Below are 24,346 nucleotides of genomic sequence, written 5' to 3'. Positions count from 1 at the left end.
TCGAACCCCAGCATGTATTGGTTGATTTTCCCCACCATTATGAAACGATCCAGCATTCACTGCACCTTCAACTTCCTACCTCAGGTTTATTTCTACCAAGTGTTTCTTGAGTTTCTTCTACGTAAACTGAGTTTAAAATTAAATCCTCTCTCTCCAGCTAAATCCGCGTCTTATAGGGGAGATACATACCTGCCCAGTGGCCACGTAGTCCTTCACTGGATGAATGGTCAGGCTGAGAATGTCATCGTCGTGCCCCAGGTATAGCCTCTGCGAGTGCTGCTGCCTGTTGTACACGACAGCAACGGCAGCAATGTGATAGACCACTTCTCCAGCTTGTGTGTAGAACAGATTGTTCCTACAGTCGTAGCCTCTGTAACTGAAGCACAGGTCCAAGAAACGCACAGTAGTGCAATAAGCAGTGAGTGTACAGAGCAGAAGCTGTGAGAAGATAAAGTTAACCTGCTAACAAGGACACGCACAAGTAGAACCCAGGTGTCTCCACAGTTGCCTGTGACAGCGATCTTCAATGAGGGAATGAGATCTCTGAAGGCAAGTGATGACTTTCAAAGGGGCAAAGGGACACTGGGAATTTTAACAGAATTTACTTCCAGATCCTCAGCTACTATATGTGCTTTCTCTTAAAACTGACCGGTCTGAGAACACACCTGTGATGAGGGGCAGGTTTTCCTTTCCCACTTCCCGTTTCCTAACTGCCTTCCTCCCAACTTAGGAAGTCAATCCTCTCACTCATCTGGAATCTTATTCAGGGACACCAAAACAATTTTTTGCTTTTAACAAAATTGAAGAGTGATTTAACTGAATTGTCAGCTGATGGATCATTAAATTACAATTTTGTGTGATATATCAAAATCGCAATCTATAGTTTTGGCCTGTAACTCAAGAGGAATTTAAAGAATTGATTACCATTGCTGTGATAAAACTGCCTCTATTCTCATCTACTTAAATAAGTAGATATGAGTAAGTTTTCTTAGTGCTTACATTAAAAGTGCAAAATTAGAATAGATAAAATGCTAAACTGTATTACCGTTTAGCAATAAGAAATATATATGCACATATATCTGAACTCATTGAAAAAATTCTATCTTAAGAAATATTTTTTCCAATAAAATTTTTCATGTTTAACAACTGTTTATCAGAATTTATACTATCTTTATGTTGATTTGGCCAGCTTTTTATTATTAATATTAATAGTTATAATGATAATTAAATCCAGAAAAAATGTATTAATGCTAAGAGCAGCACTGTCCAATAGAAATATAATGTAAATCACATAGGTAATTTAAAAAGGTATAATTGTCACATTAGAAAGTGAAAAGGAACAGATGAAATTTAATATTTAACCCAATATGTCTAAAATTTTATCACGTACACCTAGAATCAATATAAAACATTTTAATGATGTGTATACTTTTTTTACATTAAGTCTTCAAAATCTGGTGTCCATTTTCTATATACAGCACATCTTAATTCAGAGCAGTCACATTTCACGTGTTCATTGGCTACAAGTAGATACTGTATTGGAGAGCATAGAGTTAGAGAGTTATGGTCACAGGGAATTAAATTTAATTTGAACTGATAGATATGTTTTTTCCTTGTTGAAGTTAAGACAGGGTGATCAATAAAAGACTTACGAGCATAAAAATAATACATTAGGGTAAAATTCTGTGGGAGAAGTAGAACAGAAATATGGGTTCATGTATTTTTTAAACTGATAATGATGGAAACCAAATGTCTATGACATTTAGGTTCCATTGGAGCCATTTATAATGTGAGCCATAAATAATTTGAGTATTTATAAAACACTAGATATCATACTCTTTTTACAAGCATTTAAGTTTAGGTTGAAAAATCTTCGATGTCAACTTAAAGTGTGGAAAGTTGCACATGATTTTCAAAATTCAAAATTATTTAGGACATATATGAACAAAAGTGTTTCAAAGAAAGGTCGTCCTGGGAAAGCCAGCTGAATACAGCAGGAGTTATGGAATGAAGGAAGCAGAGACGGAGAGAATGAAGTGAAATAACAAGGAATGAAAGTAACACATGTATCACGAACGGACATGAAGCACGAAAACTCTAGACACGCACACTGAGATGGACACGGAACACCGAGAAAACTGGACAGAGAGTCATGGTTAAAACACTAAGCACAAGTAAGTGCAAGGTGGAGAGGAGAGCAGCCTGAAGTGGGGCAGCCCTGCAAAGGATGACAAGCTGATAAGGACGGTGCCACGTCACCTACCCGTGTATGAACTGGAGTTTCAGGCTGTCCTCAGGAGCCTTTTCTCGTTTGAGGAAGGGCACTGCATGGTTTTTCTCTTTACTTTGCTGCTTTAGCTGAGGTAGATCTTCTTTGTAAACCTTCATGGGTAACAGAAGCACTTAGTGAGACACTCTTCAGGTTTCAAATACATAAATATCTTGGCATTCTCAGGAAATCTTTAATTGCAGGAAATCAAATTTTTGAAGACATTAGAAATTAAAAGTGGTCACAAGAGCAAAAGAAGGGCATTATATAATGGTAAAGGGGCCAACTTATCGAGAAGATTTAACAATGGTAAATATTTATGCAACTGACAGCATCTGATCTGCAAAGCATATATTAACAACTAAAAGAAGAAATAAATATCAATACAATAATAGTTGGGAACTGTAAAATCCCACTCTCAACAACTGGACTGAACCACCAGAGAATCAATAATGAAACAGATTTGAACAATACCACAGGCCAAAAGAAGAGATGCTTTCAAACTCTGGTGCTGGAGAAGACTCTTAAGAGTCCCTTGGACAGCAAGGAGATCAAACGAGTCAATCTTAAAGGAAATCAACCTTGAATATTCTTTGGAAGTACTGATGCTGAAGCTGAAGCATAAAAACTTTGGCCACCTGATGTGAATAGCCGACTCACTGGAAAAGACCCTGATGCTGAGAAAGACTGAAGGCAGAAGGAGAAGAGGATGACAGAAGATGAGATGGTTAAATGGCATCACTGATGCAATGTACATGAACTTAGGCAAACTCTGGCAGATGGTGGGGGACAGGGAGGCCTGGAGCACTGCAGTCTGTGGGGTTGCAAAGAGTTGGACATGACTTGGTAACTAAACAACAACAACAACAGACCAAATATTCCAACAAACAAATATGCAACATCTCATTTATCAGCAGCAAAATACACACTCCTCTCAAGTGCACAAGGAACATTTTCTACGACAGATAATGTTAGACCACAAAACAAGGCTCAATAAATTTAAAAAGACTGAAATTATATCAAGTATCTTTTTCTGACCACTATTGTATGAAACCAGAAATAAGTATGGACCTAAAAGAAGCAGAAGATATTAAGAAGAGGTGGCAAGAATACAAAGAAGAACTATACAAAAAAGATCTTAATGAGTCAGATAACCACGATGGTGTGATCACTCACCTAGAGCTAGATATCGTGGAGTGTGAAGTCAAGTGAGCCTTAGGAAACATCACTATGAACAAAGCTAGTGGAGGTGATGGAATTCCAGCTGAGCTATATCAAATCCTAAAAGATGATGCTGTGAAAGTGCTGCACTCAATATACCAGCAAATTTGGAAAACTCAGCACTGAACTGGATAAGGTCTGTTTTCATTCCAATCCCAAAGAAGGGCAGTGCCAAAGAATGTTCAAACTATTTCACAGTTGCACTCATCTCACACACTAGCAAAGTAATGCTCAAAATTCTCCAAGTTAGGCTTCAACAGTACATGAACTGAGAATTTCCAGATGCTCAAGCTGGATTTAGAAAAGGCAGAGGAACCAGAGATCAAATTGCCAACATCCGCTGGATCATGGAAAAAGCAAGAGAGTTCCAGAAAAACACATACTTCTGCTTTACTGACTATGCTAAAGCCTTTGACTGTGTGGATCATAACAAATTGCAGAAAATTCTTCAAGAGATGGGAATACCAGACCACCTTACCTGCCTCTTGAGAAATCTGTATGCAGGTCAAGAAGCAACAGTTAGAACTGGACATGGAACAACAGACTGGTTCTAAATTGGGAAAGGAGTACGTGAAGGCTGTATATTGTCACCCTGCTTATTAAACTTATATGCAGAGTACATTATGTGAAATGCTGGGCTGGCTGAGCCACAAGCTGGAATCAAGATTGCCAGGAGAAATATCAATAATCTCAGATAGGCAGATGACACCACCCTTATGGCAGAAAGTGAAGAGGAACTAAAGAACCTCTTGATGAAAGTGAAAGAGGAGAGTGAAAAAGCTGGTTTAAGACTCAACATTCAAAAAACTAAGATCATGGCATCTGGTCCCATCACTTCATGGCAAATAGATGGGGAAACAATGGAAACAGTGACGACTTTATTTGGGGGGCTTCAAAATCACTGTAGACGGTGACTGCAGCCAGGAAATTAAAAGATGCTTGCTCCTTGGAAGAAAAGCTATGACCAACCTGCTGCTGCTACTGCTAAGTCGCTTCGGTCATATCCGACTCTGTGCGACCCCATAGACGGCAGCCCACCAGGCTCCCCTGTCCCTGGGATTCTCCAGGCAAGAACACTGGAGTGGGTTGCCATTTCCTTCTCCAATGCATGAAAGTGAAAGGTGAAAGTGAAGTCACTCAGTCATGTCTGACTCTAGCGACTCCATGGACTGCAGCCTACCAGGCTTCTCCATCCATGGGATTTTCCAGGCAAAAGTACTAGAGTGGGGTGCCATTGCCTTCTCCTAGACAGCATATTAAACAAGCAGAGACATTACTCTGTTTACAGAAGTCCATCTAGTCAAAGCTATGGTTTTTGCAGTAGTCCATGTATGGATGTGAGAGCTGAACCATAAAGAAAGCTGAGCACAGAAGAATTGATGCTTTTGAACTGTGGTGTTGGAGAAGACTCCTGAGAGTCCTTTGGGTTGCAAGGAAATCAAACCAGTCAATCCTAAAGGAAATCAATCCTGAATATTCACTGGAAGGACTTATGCTGAAGTTGGAGCTCCAATACTTTGGCCACCTGATGTGAAGAACTGACTTATCGGAAAAGACCCTGATGCTGGGAAAGATTGAAGGCAGGAGGAGAAGGGGCGACAGAGGACGAGATGGTTGGATTGTATCACTGACACGATGAACATGAGCTTGAGTAAGCTCTGGGAGTTGGTGATGGACAGGGAAGTCTGGTGTGCTGCAGTCCATGGGGTCGCAAGAGTCAGGCACAACTATAACTACTGAACTGAACTGAGAAATAAGTAACAGGAAGAAAGTTGAGAAAGTCACAAATAAGTAGGAATTAACACACTTCTGAACAATTAATGGATCAAAGAAGAAATTAAAAAGGAAATTTTTAAAAATCTGACAGAAATTAAAATGGAAACACAACATACCAGAACTTATAGGATAAAGCAAAAGCATATCTAAGGGGAACATTTGTAGCTAATAAACATATCCATTAAGAAAAAAGATATATTTCAGATAAAGAACTTAGTATTATACATCAAGGAACTAGAAAGAAGTTTGGACTTAGTTTGGACAATAAGTTCAATGTTAAAAGAAAGGAAATAACAGAGATTAGCACAGAAATAAAGGAAATAGAGAATAGGAAAATTGGAAAAAAGATGAATAAAACTAAGGGTAGGTTCTTTGAAAAGACAAATGAAATTGAGAACATAAGATTGAATTTTACTTCTTCTAGTTAGAACTAGACATGGAACAACAGACTGATTCCAAATAGGAAAAGGAGTACGTCAAGGGTGTATACTGTCACCCTGCTTATTTAACTTCTATGCAGAGTACATCATGAGAAACGCTGGGCTGGAAAAAGCACAAGCTGGAATCAAGATTGCTGGGAGAAATATCAATCACCTCAGATATGCCGATGACACCACCCTTATGGCAGAAAGTGAAGAACTAAAGAGCCTCTTGATGAAAGTGAAAGAGGAGAGTGAAAAAGCTGGCTTAAAGCTCAACATTCAGAAAACTAAGATCATGGCATGTGGTCCCACCACTTCATGGCAAATAGATGGGGAAATAGTTGAAACAGTGGCTGACTTTATTTTTCTGGGCTCCAAAATCACTGCAGATGGTGATTGCAGCCATGAAATTAAAAGACTTGCTTAATCCTTGGAAGGAAAGTTATGACCAACCTAGATAGCACATTAAAAAGCAGAGACATTACTTTGCCAACAAAGGTCCATCTAGTCAAGGCTATGGTTTTTCCAGTAGTCATGTATGGATGTGAGAGTTGGACTGTGAAGAAGGCTGAGCACAGAAGAATTGATGCTTTTGAACTGTGGTGTTGGAGAAGACTCTTCAGAGTCCCTTGGACTGCAAGGAGATCCAACCAGTCCATTCTAAAGGAGATCAGTCCTGGGTGTTCATTGGAAGGACTGATGTTGAAGCTGAAAGTCCAATACTTTGGCCACCTGATGCAAAGAGCTGACTCAATTGAAAAGACTCTGATGCTGGGAAAGATTGAGGGCAGGAGGAGAAGGGGACAACAGAGGATGAGATGGTTGCATGGCATCACTGACTCGATAGACATGAGTTTGGGTAAACTCTGGGAGTTGGTGATGGACAGGGAGGCCTGGCATGCTGCGGTTCATGGGTTTGCAAAGAGTCGGACATGACTGAGAGACTGAACTGAACTGAACTGAATGAACAAAGCTAACTTGAGTATCTTTTAAATCACTGGGATTTAAAAGAATTCTTTTGAAAAATTCTGCTATTATGTTTCTTAATCAATTTATATCCAGATAATATAGTTACTTCAGATAAATATGAAAGGAAATTATTAAATAAAATTATCAATAAAATATAATTTAAATATTTTGTTATAATTTCTTCTAGGCAGGAAATCTTTAGATTATTCTGACATGTAAAACACGGCCTTGCAAATCATGGTGATCACTCTTGGGAATTATCCTTCTTTCATGACCCCATGAACCTTCCAGATCAGACTTGGATATAGAGCAAAGCTCTTGGCCTAATCTAGGACCTAAAATATGTTGTTGACTGGGATAACATTCCCTATGATGTAAATGTGGATAAAATCCATCTTTTGTCTACAATGTACTTGTGCCCTACCATCAAGAGATAAAAATTTAATACATTTAAATGAAATTTAATTCAATCAAACTACATTACAAAAAATCATGAAAATATTATAACAAAGCTCTTCTTTAGGGTTTGACCAAAAATTATTCTGAAAAAAAGGAAGTCAAGAGACATCTCACTTCTGCCTTGTCTATTACAGATGCAATGAAGTAAGCTTTTAAAGCCTAATGATAATTATTCATCTGAATTCAGATGCTTTCATCAGCTTATCAACTACTTTAGAGAACTGAATTCTAGTCTCGGCATTGCTACTGCTTATTTGAACAAGTCTCATAACTTCTGCGGGCCTCAAAGTCCCATCTGTAGAACAGACTTCCAGCTCAGGAATAACTCAGGAATCAAATTCAGACAACATGAATCAAATAACACAGGTGAAAACTTTAAAAAGCAAGACGTCAGGGAGAATATATAAATCTTAGGCATGAATTTCAATCAAGTCATTCCTTTTCGTTCTTTTACAAGTACCATTTTATTAAATAAAAACATCTCAACTAAAAAAATTGCTTTTCTCTTTCTTTTTTCTTTAAATTGTATGTTCATTTTGCTTTCCCCTTTCATTGTTCATTCCATTTCACCTTAATATTAGGATATAATATTGTGTAATATTTTCATATTTCCATATTAATCATTTCCTTTCAAATCTTTATCTATAGCATAATATATTGTATCAATACACAGTCAAACTGATTTAGTCTTGAAGTTGACCCAAGACATCAGTTGGACTACTTTTGTGCTAATCTAATTTTTCAAACATTGAAAGCAGTGAGTGACAATGACAGGCTGGAAAAAAAGGCATCATCTGAAAAGTCACACATTCAGAGCTTATGTAGGGGCAAAGCTAAGTAGCACATAGAATGTGCATCTACAGAGAAGACCAGATCCACTTTCTTATTCTAACACTACAGGCAATATGGATGCGGGCAAAGTACTTAACCTTGCAGGGTTACTGTGGGGTTGGATTTGGTGTACGGAAAGCACAGGACGTGGCCCCACAGAGATACCTGATACATGGCAGCTGCCATAGGCCTATGGTAAGTTTCCATGGGCAACACTGACAGTTGCTGTGTCTGAAATTTGAAATCTTATTCAGTCTATGTCCATTTATGGAATCTGCTCCACATACCTCTGTTAAATGACAAGGAAGAAAATAGAACCTCTAGAGTTATTACCATTAAGAAGGTGATACGTGTCCAGATTCCAGTGAAGGATTGTGCATTTTAATACACAGTTTAGTGCTAAAATTAAATATCTGTTTAAAAAAATAGTACTCAATTAGTTGTAATTGTCCAACTTTTTTTACCAAAGACGATTTCTGACTGGACAGATAATACGCATTGTATTTGGGCTTTTACTTTAATTAAATGGATAATGGTCTCCATAAGCTAAGAGAGACACCAGGACAATCACTCATTGGCAAACTACCATGCCTCCAGCGTCTCCTGTTCTATAAAGAAAACACATGCTTTAGTGATCTGCTTAGAAAAACGAAAAATCAGGTAACTTACTTGCACATTTTTCTGTAATAGATATTTAAAAATTTTAGCTGCTAGGAAAGCAGAAAACCCAAATTGTCATGGGTTCTGGTTTAAAATTTGCTACTACCTTCTCCTTAAAAATTTTTTTGCTGACATGATCAGTAAAAGCCTTATTTCAAATCTGTATTTAAAGATAAGAAGTAGGCAATTTTACTAATTCTTTTATTTTCTTTTGCCGAAGGACTAACCAATTTTAGTGCAGTGTCTGATTTGAATAATATTGAGATTTGGGGTTATAAGGTATTTGTCATAAGGCTTCCTGTTTACTGACCTGGCGATCATAATTGATTTGAGTTTCTTGCTCAATATCAGAGTCCAACTCTGGCACGTCAGATAAATCCGAATCAGATTCTTCACTGTAGGAATCAGTGCCACCGTCTGCAGAAATACCCCCACAAGAAACAAGCAGAAATTCTGAGACTCTTAATGGCTAAAAAGTTTAAAAATATTTTCTTTCTTCTATCCTACTGAGTTCAATAAAAATACATCATACACCATAATTTTCATTTGCTGTAGATTCTTAAAACATCTTTTTTCTTTCATCTTTTGGTTAAGTTTGGCATACCTCTCACTCTCTTTTTAGGAGTATTAACAGACTAGCGTAACTCCCCCCACCATCTCCACACTTGTATTAGATAATGGACCTTTGGTTTTAAATCTTGCTTTGAAAGAGAAAAGCGGAGACGGGAAGGTTTTACCACAGAGGAAGCTGGGTCAGAAGGAAATTCAACCACTTATTCAGTAAAAATCTTCTTTAGCCTGTTAACATGACCACTAGGTGCTGGTAACTATCATGGTCAAAACTGCTGCAGAATCCCTCCCAATAAAAACCATTCCCTCACATAGTACGTGGTCATTACTACTGAAAGTACAATAAATTAAAGGACCAATATATCCATTGACCTGGAACACAGCTGATCCTGACTGTGGATCATTCTTTGATCTCTATTAGGAAGGCAACTCCTATTTCAAATGTTACTTTGTCACCTTACCCAGCAGCCCCACCATCCATCAGAATTGTCCTAAGGAGGCTGAAATGTATGTGTAGTATTATTTTCAAAAGTTAATTCTTCATGTAAACTTTAGATGTTCAGCTTTCATTTAGTATAAGCAAAATTCTTTGAAGGAAATTATCCAATTGACCCATATTCGATTGACCCATATCTCAAAATGTTTTTCTGTTTTTTTTTTTTTAATTTTTAAATTTATGGTAGGAATGAATTTTTCAAAATGGTTTAACTCTATCTTCAGAAGAGATGTCAGGCCATTACATGAAATTTTTATTGAAAAAAAAAAAACATGTTGAAAAATTATTATTGGTTTTACCCTGGGGTGCAGTTTCCAGCAGGCCATTGCTGACACCTTCTGGAATAAATCTCCACTGGAAAACTGAGTGGTCAGCCCCTCCTGTGCTTAATACCCACTGAAAGTCATGAGACCAGCGGACGTTTGTAACATGTGCAGAATGGCCCACATACTTTCTAAATTTGGCTCCTGAAAGATATTATTGAGAAGATTAGTTATGGAAAAAAAAGGAACCTGTTGGTTAAAAAATTACGTTTCTATTTAAATAAACTAGAAAATATAATCTTCAGTCTTATATATAATAAATAAGTGAATGTTTCAAAAGATATGTCAATCATTCCAGTATGGATTAAGCTAAAACTAGGTCTTAAAATCTGAGCTCTATTTCTAAAGACACACTTGAACCTGTTCCAAATAACACCTACTGCTTCACTGATTCTGCAAATAAAAGCTAAAGAATAAATATCTTACACATTCTTATTTAAGTATGAGATACAACAGGCAATCCTTTACAACTGGGAAACAGAAAATAATTCTGAAGGGGGAAATGTTAAGTTATTGTTTGGGGTCATATGAGGTAGAGTTGGGAGAACGAAACTTTTTTCTCTTAAATTGATTACTTTTACTCCGTGAACACCATCCCTGGGTAGTAAATGCAATAGAAAAGCTTTGTGAACTTATATTTGGCCCTGAATTACTGAAGCAAAGTCTCCAGTGTATGGTCCATACACAGCAGTATAAAGGCACTCATGCAAGTAAGCAAGGTCCATCTTTTCATGTGGGGGCCTAGGACCCCAAAGACTGTGGGGCATTTCCAGGGCCCACAAGCACCCTGTCCCTTCTTCAGAAACACTTCTAGCTATCACAGTCCCTCTAAGCGGCATCTCTTTAATGGGGGAAAAGCCACCTGTTTAACTATCACATGCTTAAAATTTAAATACACACAAGGGAGATAATGATTTAAATGTATAGGAAGGCAAAAATGGCTGATACATGTTATTTTCCTGAAAGTATGTTCTGACCAGGTGAGGTTTTATTATACCAGGGCCTCTGAAAAAGACAAGGGGGATGCTGCCACAGAAGGGGAAAGGAAGGACTTGAGTCTCAAAAGCAACCTTGCCCATTACACAGAGTTTCCTAAATAAGTTTAAAGAGATTAGACTGTTAATGAAGTCAAACAGATTCCAACTCTGATCATCTGGAGATGCCGATTGATGATAATTCAATAATTATAAAGTAAACACTTTCTCTCCACATCTCAGTAGACCTTACTGTGCTATCCCTTGCTGCCCTGACCTTTACACCCTCCTTAGGATTTAATCCATCTCTTTGGAGTTGTTTTAAAAATGCCCACAATTCTAAAAACATCAAACTCATAGAAAAACATGGTAGATTTGTGGTTATGAGGAGATTGGGGGTTGGGGAGATGGTGAGATGTTTGCCAAAGATATACTTTCAGTATAAGATGCATAACTTCTGGGGAACTAATATACAGCATGGTGTATACACACACACACACACACACACACACACACACACACACAAAATAACTGAGGTCATGGATATGTTAACTAACCTTAAAGTAGTGATCATTTCACAGCATTTACATAAATGAAATCACCGTGTTGTACACTTTAAACATATACAATGTTATTTGTCAATGTTATCTGAATAAAGCTGGAAAAATAAGTCCACACATTATTTGACACAAATCAAAACAAATAGACTGTCAAAAGTAAAGGTGTGTGACATCCAAGAGGAGGTTATAAAAGACGCTGCGGATGCACCCTTGCTCTTTCCTGGATCTCTAGATACCGTGTGATGAGGACATCCAAGCAGCTCAGGGAGAGGGTCACATGGCAAGGAGCTGAGGCCTTCTGCCAGGAGCCAGGTGAGGGAACATCTCGGAAGAGGATCTTTGGCCTCAGTCTAGTCTTCAGATGCCTGTGGCCTCATGAGAGACCTGGAACTAGAATCATCCAGCTAAGCTGCTCCTGAATCCCTGACTCCCCAAAACTATGAGATAATAAATGATTATTGATTCAAGCTGCTAAATTTAGGAGGGGGAGAATTTGTTATACAGCCATAGCTAGCTCATACACCCTTAGTAGGCGGGAACTAGAACTTTCAAACATTAGTGTCTTTCAACTTTCAAACACAGATTTGTTGTTTAGTTGCTAAATTGTGTCTGACTCTTTTGTGACCCCATGAACTGTAGCCTGAGGGGCTCCTCTGTCTGTGAAATCTCCCAGGCAAAAATACTGCAGTGGGTTGCCACTTCCTACTCCAGGGTACCTTCCTGACCCAAGTATCAAACCCATGTCTCCTGTACTGGCAGCCAGGTTCTTTACCACTGAGCCACCATGGAAGGCACCAGTGTCACCAATATTTAGGCCTTATTTCTCTGATCTTCCTTCCTGTCCTCTTTCTCCCTCGCTTACTCTGCTCTAGTCTCACTAGCGTCTTGGCATGCCAGGCCCTCTTCTGCCTCTGTCTTTTGCACTTGTGTTCTGTCTGGAATGCTCTTTCCCTGCATCTCTGAATGGCTGGCTGCCTCACCTCTTTCAGGTTCCTAGTCATATGAACCTGTATCAGTGAGCCCTGCTTTGACCACTCCTGCTTAAAACAGCGACACCCTACTGCCCCATGTGAGCACTACTCCCACTGTGCGCCTTATTTTTCATCATAGCACTTCTCACCAACAGATGTGTTTTTATTGTTTTGTTTATCGACTATGTCTCCTCAGTAGGACAAGAGCTCCAGGGATTTCTGCTGAACCTATCTCCAGCCTCTAGAATAGCACTTAAATATTTATTGAATACATGAAGGTCACATCCATCTGTTCCAAGGTTTTCCTTAAGACACTGAGTGGCTTTACAAAACCTCCCAAACCCTAAGGAAGGCTCAGCCCTCAGCTCTCATCTCTCTACTGATTCTTTCTCCTTGGCTTTAAATATTGTTGATAATCCCTTGACTACTGCCAAACATTCAGCTCCAGCCCTGACTGAACTCTCCCCAGAGTGTTGACAGCTTGTGTGCAGTGCCCACTTGGATGTCTAATAGTTGCTTCAAACTTATCATGGACAAACCAGGAGCTTACCCTTCCCTTCCTACTCTGTTACCACCATAACACGCGCACACATATATACCCTTTTACTCTCTCATTTTCCTGTTTCTGTAGATGGCACTAGCATTCAGCCCATTGATCAAAACTAAAATTTAGGAGTCATCCTCAATCCCTCTCTTTCCTTCTAGTCCCACACCCAATCCACGAGTGTGATCTTCAGGTCTAACTTTACATTGTTTTCTAGGCTCAACTACCTCTCTTCACATCCGTTCCTGACATCTTTGTCCAAGTTACATCCTCTATCACTCAGGCTCTTGTGATAATCTCTACTTGAAGCCTCCTCTTCACTATTCCACTCCACACTATATCAACTGCTACTGCTGCTAAGTCACTTCAGCTGTGTCAGTGGCAGCCCACCAGTCTCCCCCGTCCCTGGGATTCTCCAGGCAAGAACACTGGAGTGGGTTGCCATTTCCTTCTCCAATGCAGGCAAGTGAAAAGTGAAAATGAAGTCACTCAGTGGTGTCCAACTCCTAGCGACCCCATGGACTGCAGCCCACCAGGCTCCTCCGTTCATGGGATTTTCCAGGCAAGAGTACTGGAGTGGGGTGCCATTGCCTTCTCCACAAAGTGGTATTTTAAAAACATAGATTGGTCGTGTCACTCTTCCATTTAAAATCTCAATAGTTTTCCATTGCACTTAGAATAAGACCCACATTTCTAATGGTTGCTTTAAGGCCCTTCATGCCTGGCCCCACTGCCCTTCCAGCCTCACACTGCACAACTCTCCCATCGTTGGTCAAGCTCTAGTCATGCTGATATTTCTGTTCTTGCATCAAGCTTATCTAAGCTCTACTGAAGGTCAGCACTTTTCCTTCCAAGGTCTACAGTTTCTGCAACTCAAGTCTTACAGTATCCAGCAGGCCTGGCATAGGAGGTAGTTGTTCTAGGACTCTGTGGTGCGTGTGTATCTGTGTTGTGTGTCTGAAGGATTAACAGAAGGGTAGCACACAAATGAAACATGGAGATCCTCAGCCTTGAGCCTGCCCTTGCAGGGGTAGATGCCAAGGGTGTTAAGACATGACAAATGTCAATAAGCAAGGCTTTGGATTTTATCTCATGTCAGTGTCTGGGGGTTGACAGTCAAACAGGATGTTGTCTATGTCAAGAGTCCCCAACCCCCAGGCCACTGGGCTCGTACCAGTTCATGGCCTGTTAGGAACCAGGCTGCACAGCAGGAGGTAAGTGGTGGGCAAAACTGAAACAACCTCCCCCCCTACCACAGTACTTGGAAAAATGGTCTTCCACAAAACCAGCCCCTGGTGCCAAAAAGGTTGGGGACTGCTGGTCTAAATGACATCAGGGAAAATCATCAGTAATGACCTTAATTATATTAAGATTTAATAACTGTCAAAATGAGGAAAACAAATTGGTTCTGCTATATAACGATAATACAGCGAAAGTGTGAAAGTGAAAGTCGCTCAGTCGTGTCCCACTCTTTGCAACCCCATGGACGACACAGTCCATGGAATTTGGGCCAGAATACTGGAGTGAGTAGCTTTCCTTTCTCCAGGAGATCTTCCCAACCCAGGGATTGAACCCAGGTCTCCTGCATTGCAAGCGGATTCTTTACCAGCTGAGCCACCAGGGAAACCCAAGAATAGTGGAGTGGGTAGCCTGCCCCTTCTCCAGCAGAGATCCAGGAATCGAACCGGGGTCTCCTGCGTTGCAGGTGGATTCTTTACCAAAAGTTATCAGCAAAGCCAACAATAATACAAATTGTAGTCATTTTCATTAGCTGTAGAACATTTATGTCTAATTATTATGCAAGAGAATACTATGCACATACAATTGTAAATGTGTCAATTAACTTGATTGTGAGTTTTATTTAATCACAATGGAAAACTGTAATGTTTGCTCAGTCTCCATACTCTCTCATAGTCATCAGCCCCCACTCTTATTTGCCTGTTCACAGGTTCAAAAGCGGGGGGAATACTTGTCACTGGTACCTTGGTTAAAGGAAGACAAGTTGTACCAACTATTACCATTCTCATCAGCAACACTGTTATAAACTACTCGGTTGGAAGTTCTGGCACAAAAAGTCCATGAGAGGCCTAAATGACTTGAGGCAAAATTACAAGATGTATAAACTCTGTATCAGGAAAAGTAGAACAAGTCAATTTGCCATGAGAACATGTGGGTGGGTTTTATTACTCTCACGTACTGTCACTCTGGCTGTCAACCTCTCCTTGTTCATTCAGATGTCTTCTGGCCCCCTTCATCCTCCGGGTTGTTTTATATATAAGAGGATCTCATTTTGACAAATAGCACTACTCACCATACCTCCCACCTCATCCCTCGCCTACATTTCCATTGCTATTTGCTAAATCCAATCCACCCTACAAGGCTCAGTGATATATAAAAAACACCAACTCTCACTGATTGTCAAGTCCTGATACTTGAGACCAATAGCATTGTTTCTGACCCTCAGGATGTTTCTTCTGAATGCTGATTTTCCAGATACCTTCTGGTTACTTAACTTCTGCAAGTACATTACTCAATCTAACAAGACATGCCCTATTTCTCAAAAGACCTGTTAGGGTGAGAGAGAACAGTTTGAATTAGGCATGTTGAAGTAATGCTGTGCCTTGAGCATTTAATTTAAAAAAATTTTTTGTATCAAACAGACCTAAATTCTACTCTCTTCATTTCTTTCTTTTTTAAATTTTTTTTAATTGAAGGATAATTGATTTACAGAATTTTGTTGTTTTCTGTCAAACCTCAACATGAATCAGCCATAGGTCCCCTCACTTTTGAACCTCCCTCCCATCCCTCCTCCACTCTCACCCCTCTAGTTTGATACAGAGCCCCTGTTTGAGTTTCCTGAGCCATACAGCACATTCTCGTTGGCTATCTATTTTATATATGGTAATGTAAGTTTCCATGTTACTCTTTCCATACATCTCACCCTCTCCTCCCCTTTCCCCATGTCCATAAGTCTATTCTCCACGTCTGTTTCTCCATTGCTACCCTGTGAATAAACTCTTCAGAACCATTTTTCTAAATTCCATGTATGTGCATTAGAATACGATATTTACCTTTCTCTTTCTGACTCACTTCACTCTGTGTTATAGGTTCTAGGTTCATCCACCTCATCAGAACTGACTTGAATGTGTTCTTTTATGGCTGAGTAATATTCCATTGGGCATATGTACCAAAACTTCTTTATCCATTCATCTGTCAATGGACATCTAGGTTGCTTCCATGTTCTAGCTATTGTAAATAATGCTGCAATGAACAATGGGATACATGTGTCTTTTTCAACCCTGGTTTGCTCAGGGTATATGCTTAGGAGTGGGATTGCTGGGTCATATGGTGGTTTTATTCCTAGTTTTTTAAGGAATCTCCATACTGTCTTCCATAGTGGCTGTATCAATTTACATTCCCACCAACAGTGCAAGAGCATTCCCTTTTCTCCACACCCTCTCTAGCATTTATTGTTTATAGACATTTTGATGATGGCCATTCTGACCAGTGTGAGGTGATATCTCATTGTGGTTTTGATTTGCATTTCTCTAATAATGAGTGATATTGAGCATCTTGTCATGTGTTTGTTAGCCATCTTTATGCCTTCTTTGGAGAACTGACTGTTTAGGTCTTTTTCCACTTTTTGATTGGGTTATTTGTTTTTCTGGTATTGAGTTGTATGAGCTGCTTGTATATTTTGGAAATTAATCCTTTGTCAGTTGTTTCATTTCCTATTATTGTCTCCCATTCCAAGGGTTGTCTTTTCACCTTGCTTATAGTTTCATTTGCTGTGCAAAAGCTTTTAAGTTCAATCAGGTCCCACTTGTTTACTTTTGTTTTTATTTTCCTTACTCTAGGAGGTGGGTCACAGAGGATCTTGCTTTGAATTATGTCATCGAGTGTTCTGCCTGTTTTCCTCCAAGAGTTTTATAGTTTCTGGTCTTATATTTAGGTCTTTAATCCATTTTATCTTTGTGTATGGTGTTAAGAAGTGTTCTAATTTCATTCTTTTACATGCAGCTGTCCAGTTTTCCCAGCACCATTTATTGAAGAGGCTGTCTTTGCCCCATTGTATATTCCTGCCTCCTTTGTCAAAAATAAGGTACCCATAGGTGCATGGGTTTATTTCTGGGCTTTCTATCTTGTTCCATTGGTCTGGACTTCTGTTTTTGTTCCAGTGCCATACTGTCTTGATGACTGTAGCTTTGTAGTATAATCTGAAGCCAGGAAGGTTGATTCCTCCAGCTCCATTCTTCCTTCTCAAGACTGCTTTGGCTATTCAGGGTCTTTTGTGTTTCCATATGAATTGTGAAGTTTTTTTTCTAGTTCTGTGAAAAATGCCATTGGTAATTTGATAGGGATTGCATTGAATCTGTAGATTGCATTTGGTAGTATAGTCATTTTCACAGTATTGATTCTTCCTACCCAGGAACACGGAATATCTCTCCATCTGTTTATGCCATCTTTTATTTCTTTTGTTAGTGTCTTATAATTTTCTCTGTACAGTTCTTTTGTCTCCTTAGGTATGTTTATTTCTAGATATTTAATTCTTTTTGTTGCAGTGGTGAATGGGATTGATTCCTTAATTTCTCTTTCTGATTTTTCATTGTTAGTATATAGAAATGCAAGTGATTTCTGTGTATTGATTTTGTATCCTGCAACTTTTCTAAATTCACTGATTAGCTCTAGTAATGTTCTGATACTATCTTTAGGGTTTTCTATGTACAGTATCATGTCATCTGCAAACAGTGAGAGCTTTACTTCTTCTTTTCTGATTTGGATTCCCTTTATTTCTTTTTCTTCTCTGATTGATAGGACTTCCAGAACTATGTTGAATAACAGTGGGGAAATTGGACACTCTTGTCTTGTTCCTGATCTTAGGGGAGATGTTTTCAGCTTTTCACCATTGAGAACTTTTGTATATGGCCCTTACTGTGTAAGTAGGTTCCTTCTACACCCATTTTTTGAAGAGTTTTAATCATAAATGGGTGCTGAATTTTGTCAAGACTTTTTCTGCATCTATTGAGATGATCATATGGTTTTTATCTTTCAATTAGTTAATATGGTGTATCACATTGACTGATTTGTGTATATTGAAGAATCCTTGCATTCCTGGGATAAACCCAACTTGATCATGGTGTATGAGCTTTTTGATGTGTTGCTGAATTCTGTTTGCTAAAATTTTGTTGAGAATTTTTGCATCATGTTCATCAGTGATATTGGCCTGTAGGTTTGTTTTTTGTGTGTTGTCTGTCTGATTTTGGTATCAGGGTGATGGTGGCCTTATAGAATGAGTTTGGAAGTGATCCTTCCTCTGCAATTTTTTTGAGTTTTAGGATAGTGGAGAAGACAATGGCACCCCACTCCAGTACTCTTGCCTGGAAGATCCCATGGACTGAGGAGCCTGGAAGGCTGCAGTCCATGGGGTCGCTGAGGGTCAGATACAACTAAGCGACTTCACTTCCACTTTTCACTTTCATGCATTGGAGAAGGAAATGGCAACCCACTCTAGTGTTCTTGCCTGGAGAATCCCAGGGACGGGGGAGCCTGGTGGGCTGCCGTCTATGGGGTCGCACAGAGTCGGACACGACTGAAGTGACTTAGCAGTAGCAGTAGCAGAAGGATAGGCATTAGCTCTTCTCTAAATGTTTGATAGAATTTTCCTGTGAAGCTATCTGATCCTCAGCTTTTGCTTTTTGGGAGATTTTTGATCCCAGCTTCAGTTTCAGTGCTTGTAATTGGGTTGTTCATAATTTCTATTTCTTCCTGGTTCAGTCTTGGAAGATTGAGCTCTTCTAAGAATCTGTCCATTTCTTCCAGGTTATCCATTCTATTGACATATAGTTGTTCATAATAGTCTCTTATAATCCTTTGTATTTCTGCATTGTCTGTTATAACCTCTCCTTTTTCATTTCTAATTTTGTTGGTTTGATTCTTCTTTTTTTCTTGATGAGCCTGGCTAAATGTTTGTTGGTTTTGTTTATCTTCTCAAAGAACCAACTTTAAGTTTTAATATTTACCATTGTTTCTTTCACTTATTTTTCATTTATTTCTGCTCAGATCTTTATGATTTCTTTTCTTCCACTAATTCTGGGTTGTTTTTGTTTGTTTGTTTGTTTTTCTTTTTCCAGTTATTTTAGATGTAAAGTTAGGCTGTCTCACTTGGTGTTTTTCTTGTTTCTTGAGGTAGGACTGTATTGCTATAAACTTCTTTCTTAGGGCTGCTTTTGCTGCATCCCATAGGTTGTGAGTTGCTGTGTTTTCATTGTCATTTGTTTCTAGAAATTTTTTTTTATTTCCCTTTTGATTTCTTCAGGAACCTGTTGGTTATTTAGAAACATGTTTAATCTCCATGTGTTTTTGTTTCTTACAGTTTTTTTCTTGTAATTGATATCTAGTCTCATAGCACTGTGGTCGGAGAAGATGCTTGATATGATTTCAATTTTCTTAAATTTACAGAGGTTTGATTTGTGACCCAAGATATGGTCTATCCTGGAGAATGTTCCATGTGCACTTGATAAGAAGGTGTATTCTTCTGCATTTGGATGGAATGTCCTGAAGATACCAATGAGATCCATCTCACCTAATGTATCATTTAAGACTTGTGTTTCCTTATTAATTTTCTGTTTTGATGATCTGTCCATTGGTGTGAGTGGGGTGTTAAAGTCTCCTACTATTATTGTGTTCCTGTCAATTTCTCCTTTTATGTCTGTTAGTGTTTGCCTTATGTATTGAGGTGCTCCTATGTTGGGTGCACAGATATTTACAATTGTTATGTCTTCCTCTTGGATTGATCCCTTGATCATTATGTACTGTCCTTCCTTATCTCTTATAATCTTCTTTATTTTAAGGTCTATTTTGTCTGATATGAGGATTGCTACTCCAGCTTTCTTTTGCTTCCCATTTGCATGGAATATATTTTTCCATCCTCTCACTTTCAGTCTATATGTGTCTTGAGGTCTGAAGTGGGTTTTTTGTACACAGCATATATATGGATCTTGTTTTTGTATCCATTCAGCCAGTCTGTGTCTTTTGGCTGGAGCATTTAATCCATGTACATTTAAAGTAATTATTGATATATATGTCCCTACTGCCATTTTCTTAATTGTTTGGGGTTGATTTTGTAGATCTTTTTTCTTCTCTTGTATTTCTTGACTATATAAATCCATTTAATATTTGTTGTAAAGCTGATTTGGTGGTACCGAATTCTCTTAACTTTGCTTATCTGAAAAGCTTTTGATTTCTCCATTAATTTTGAATGAGATCCTTGCCAGGTATAGTAATAGATTGGCTGTAGATTTTTTCCCTTTCAGTACTTTAAATATATCCTGCCATTCCCTTCTGGCCTGCAGAATTTCTGCTGAAAGATCAGCTGTTAAGCGTATGGGGTTTCCCTTGCAAGTTACTTGTTGCTTCTCCCTTGCTGCTTTTAATATTCTTTATTTGTGTTTAGACTTTGTTAGTTTGATTAGTATGTGTCTTGGTGTATTTCCTCTTGGGTTTATCCTGTATGGGACTCTTTGTGCCTCTCGGACTTGATTGACTATTTCCATTTTCCATGTTGGGGAAATTTTCAACTATAATCTCTTCAAAAATTTTCTCATACCCTTTCTTCTCTTCTTCTTCTGGGACCCCTATAATTCGAATGTTGGTGTGTTTGATATTGTCCCAGAGGTCTCTGAAACTGTCCTCAGTTCTTTTCATTCTTTTTACTTTATTCTGCTTTTCACAAGTTGTTTCTACCATTTTATCTTCCAGCTCACTGATTCCTTCTTCTGCTTCAGATATTCTGCTATTGATTCCTTCTAGAATATTTTTAATTTCAGTAATTGTGTTGTCTCTGCATGTTTATTCTTTAATTCTTCTAGGTCTTTGTTAATTGATTCTCGCATTTTCTCCATTTTGCTTTCAAGGTTTTTGATAATCTTTGCTATCATTATTCTGAATTCTTTTTCAGGTAGGTTGCCTATTTCCTCTTCATTTATTTGGACTTCTGTGTTTCTAGTTTTTTCCTTCATTTGTGTAGTATTTCTCTGCCTTTTCATTATTACTTTTTTAACTTATTGGGTTTGAGGTCTCCTATTCCCAGGCTTCAAGGCTGAATTGTTTCTTCCTTTTGGTTTCTTCCTTCTAAGATTGGTCCAGTGGTTTGTCTAAGCTTCTTATAGGGTGAGATTTGTGCCAAGTTTTTGTTTGTTTGTTTTCCTCTGATGGGCAAGGCTGAGTGAGGTGGTAATCCTGTCTGCTGATGATTGGGTTTATATTTTGTTTTGTTTCTTTAGATGAGGGGTCCTGCACAGGGTGTTACTGGTGATTGGGTGATGCTGGGTCTTGTATTACAGTGGTTTCCTTTGTGTGAGTTCTCACTATTTGATACCCCCTAGACTTAGTTCTCTGGTAGTCTACAGTCTTGGAGTCAGTGCTCCCACTCCAAAAGCTCAGGGCTTGACCTCTGGTTGGGAACCAAGATTCCACAAATGGTTTGTTATGGCATTAAGTGAGATTAAAACAAAAATCCAAGAACAAGAAACCAAAGATGAACCCCAGACAAATCAGGCAAATAATAATTAAAATAATAGATATACACATATACATATACACCCATGAGCAAAGTCAAAACAGTCCAACAAAAATAAAGTAAATAGATTGACCTAGCAAACAAAGGAAATCAAAAATTATATTTACCACTTAACAAAACTAAAGCACAAACCAGAAAATAAAACTAAAGCAAGGTGCCAAGTGGGAAATAAAGTAATGAAAACAAAACTAACATATATGTTGAGAGGAAAGGAGAGAAAGAAAAGATATGCAAAGTTAAATAGAGGTAGATGAAGAAGACTTACATACATGAAGATTAACTGCAGGGGGAAAAGGACAGTAGGAAAGGCAAACAAAGGAATAAATGTAGAAAAAATATAATAGGTTTAAGAAAATTAAATATTAAAATTATAAAATAGAGAAAAGAAAAACAAAGAAGAATAAATAGACAAGAAAAAAAAAAAAGGAAAACTTCACAGAACTGCAAAGGCCGAACATAGAGGCAGAGGTTTATAACAACAATAAAAAGTGTGACTGAATATACACATATACATATACACCCATAAGCAAAATCAAAACAGTCCAACAAAAAAAAAAAGTACAATAGATTGACCTGGCAAATTATATCTACCAGATCAAAACTAGGCAGGAGTGGCGGCTGCACAGTGCAGGAGTGCCTGAGAGGAGGTGCCCCACATCAAAGGTCAGGAGCAATGACTGCGCTTTGCTGGAGCAGCCGTAAAGAGATACCCCATGTTCAAGGTAAGAGAAACCCAAGTAAGATGGTAGGCAGTGAGAGAGGGCATCAGAGGGCAGACAGACTGAAACTACAATCACAGAAAACTAGCCAATCTGATCACATGGTCCACAGCCTTGTCTAACTCAGTGAAACTAAGCCATGCCATGTGGGGCCACCCAAGATGGATGGGTCATGGTGGAGAGGTCTCACAGAATGTGGTCCACTGGAGAAGGGAATGGCAAACCACTTCAGTATTCTTGCCTTGAGAACCCCATGAACAGTATGAAAAGGCAAAAAGACAGGACAGAGAAAGATGAACTCCCCAGGTTGGTAGGTGCCCAATATGATAGTGGAGATCAATGGAGAAATAACTCCAGAAAGAATGAAGGGATGGAGAACAACACCCACTTGTGGATGTGACTGGAGATACAAGCAAGGTCCGATGCTGTAAAGAGCAATATTACATAGGAATCTGGAATGTTAGGTCCATGAATCAAGGCAAATTGGAAGTGGTCAAACAGGAGATGGCAAAAGTAAATGTTGACAGAAATCAGCAAACTAAAATGGACTGGAATGGGTGAATTTAACTCAGATGACCATTATATCTACCACTGTGGGCAGGAATCCCTTGAAAAAATGGAGTAGCCAGCATAGTCAACAGAAGAGTCTGAAATGCAGTACTTGGATGCAATCTCAAAAATAACAGAATAATCACTCATTTCCAAGGCAAACCATTCAATATCATGGTAGTCCAAGTCTATGCCCCGACCAGTAATGCTGAAGAAGCTGAAGTTGAACGGTTCTATGGAGACCTACAAGACCTTTTAGAACTAACACCCAAAAAAGTTGTCCTTTTCATTATAGGGGACTGGAACGCAAAAGTAGGACGTCATGAAACATCTGGAATAACAAGCAAATTTGGCCTTGGAGTATAGAATGAAGCAGGGCAAAGGCTAATACAGTTTTGCCAAGAGAACACACTGATCATAGCAAACACTCTCTTCCAACAACACAAGAGAATACCCTACACATGGATATGTGTAGGTTGGCCACCAGATGGCCAACAGTGAAATCAGATTGATTATATTCTTTGCAGCCAAAGATGGAGAAGCTCTATACAGTCAACAAAAACCAAGACTGGGAGCTGACTGTGGCTCAGATCATGAACTCCTTATTGCCAAATTCAGACTGAAATTGAAGAAAGTGGGGAAAACCACTAGACCATTCAGGTATGACCTAAATCAAATCCCTTATGATTATACAGTGGAAGTGAGAAATAGATTTAAGGGACTAGATCTGATAGACAGAGTGCCTGATGAACTATGGAAGAGGTTCATGACATTGTACAGGAGATAGGGATCAAGACCATCCCCAAGAAAAAGAAATGCAAAAAAGCAAAATGGCTGTCTAAGGAGGCCTTACAAATAGCTATGAAAAGAAGAGAAATGAAAAGCAAAAGAGAGAAAAAAAAAAGATACACCCATTTAGATGCAGAGTTCCAAAGAATATCAAGTAGAGATAAGAAAGCCTTCCTCAGTGATCAATGCCAAGAAATAGAGGAAAACAATAGAATGGGAAAGACTAGAGATCTCTTGAAGAAAATTAGAAATACCTAGGGAACATTTCATACAAAGATGGGCTCAATAAAGGACAGAAATGGTATGGACCTAACAGAAGCAGATGATATTAAGAAGAGGTGGCTAGAATACACAGAAGAACTGTACAAAAAAGATCTTCACGACCCAGATAATCATGATGGTGTGATCATTCACCTAGAGCCAGACATCCTGGAATGTGAAATTAGGTGGGCTTTAGGAAGCATCACTACAAACAAAGCTAGTGGAGGTGATGGAATTCCAGCTGAGTTATTTCAAATTCCGAAAGATGATGTTGTGAAAGTGCTGCACTCAATATGTCTGCAAATTTGGAAAACTCAGGAGTGGCTATGGGAGTGGAAAAGGTCAATTTTCATTCCAATCCCAAAGGAGGGCAATGCCAAAGAATGCTCAAACTACCACACAATT

At 38.8% G+C, this 24,346-nt stretch overlaps 1 protein-coding gene across 4 annotated transcripts in view; it reads right to left on the bottom strand.

Annotated features, from left to right (window-relative positions):
* EML6 (echinoderm microtubule associated protein like 6) overlaps nucleotides 1-24,346 on the bottom strand; it is a 287,813-nt gene that overhangs the window by 94,966 nt on the left and 168,501 nt on the right. For all 4 annotated transcript variants that reach the window (XM_018055247.1, XM_018055248.1, XM_018055249.1 and 1 more), the window contains exons 12-15: nucleotides 9,973-10,140; nucleotides 8,918-9,024; nucleotides 2,264-2,382; nucleotides 190-376 (exon numbers count right to left, since the gene is read on the bottom strand). In XM_018055247.1, coding sequence (XP_017910736.1) covers nucleotides 190-376; nucleotides 2,264-2,382; nucleotides 8,918-9,024; nucleotides 9,973-10,140 — 581 coding nt within the window. The remainder of the gene's footprint in view (nucleotides 1-189; nucleotides 377-2,263; nucleotides 2,383-8,917; nucleotides 9,025-9,972; nucleotides 10,141-24,346) is intronic.

This window comes from Capra hircus, chromosome 11 (genome assembly GCF_001704415.2).
Source record: "Capra hircus breed San Clemente chromosome 11, ASM170441v1, whole genome shotgun sequence".
Lineage (NCBI taxonomy): Eukaryota > Metazoa > Chordata > Mammalia > Artiodactyla > Bovidae > Capra > Capra hircus.
This window is presented reverse-complemented; position numbering and strand designations above follow the sequence as displayed.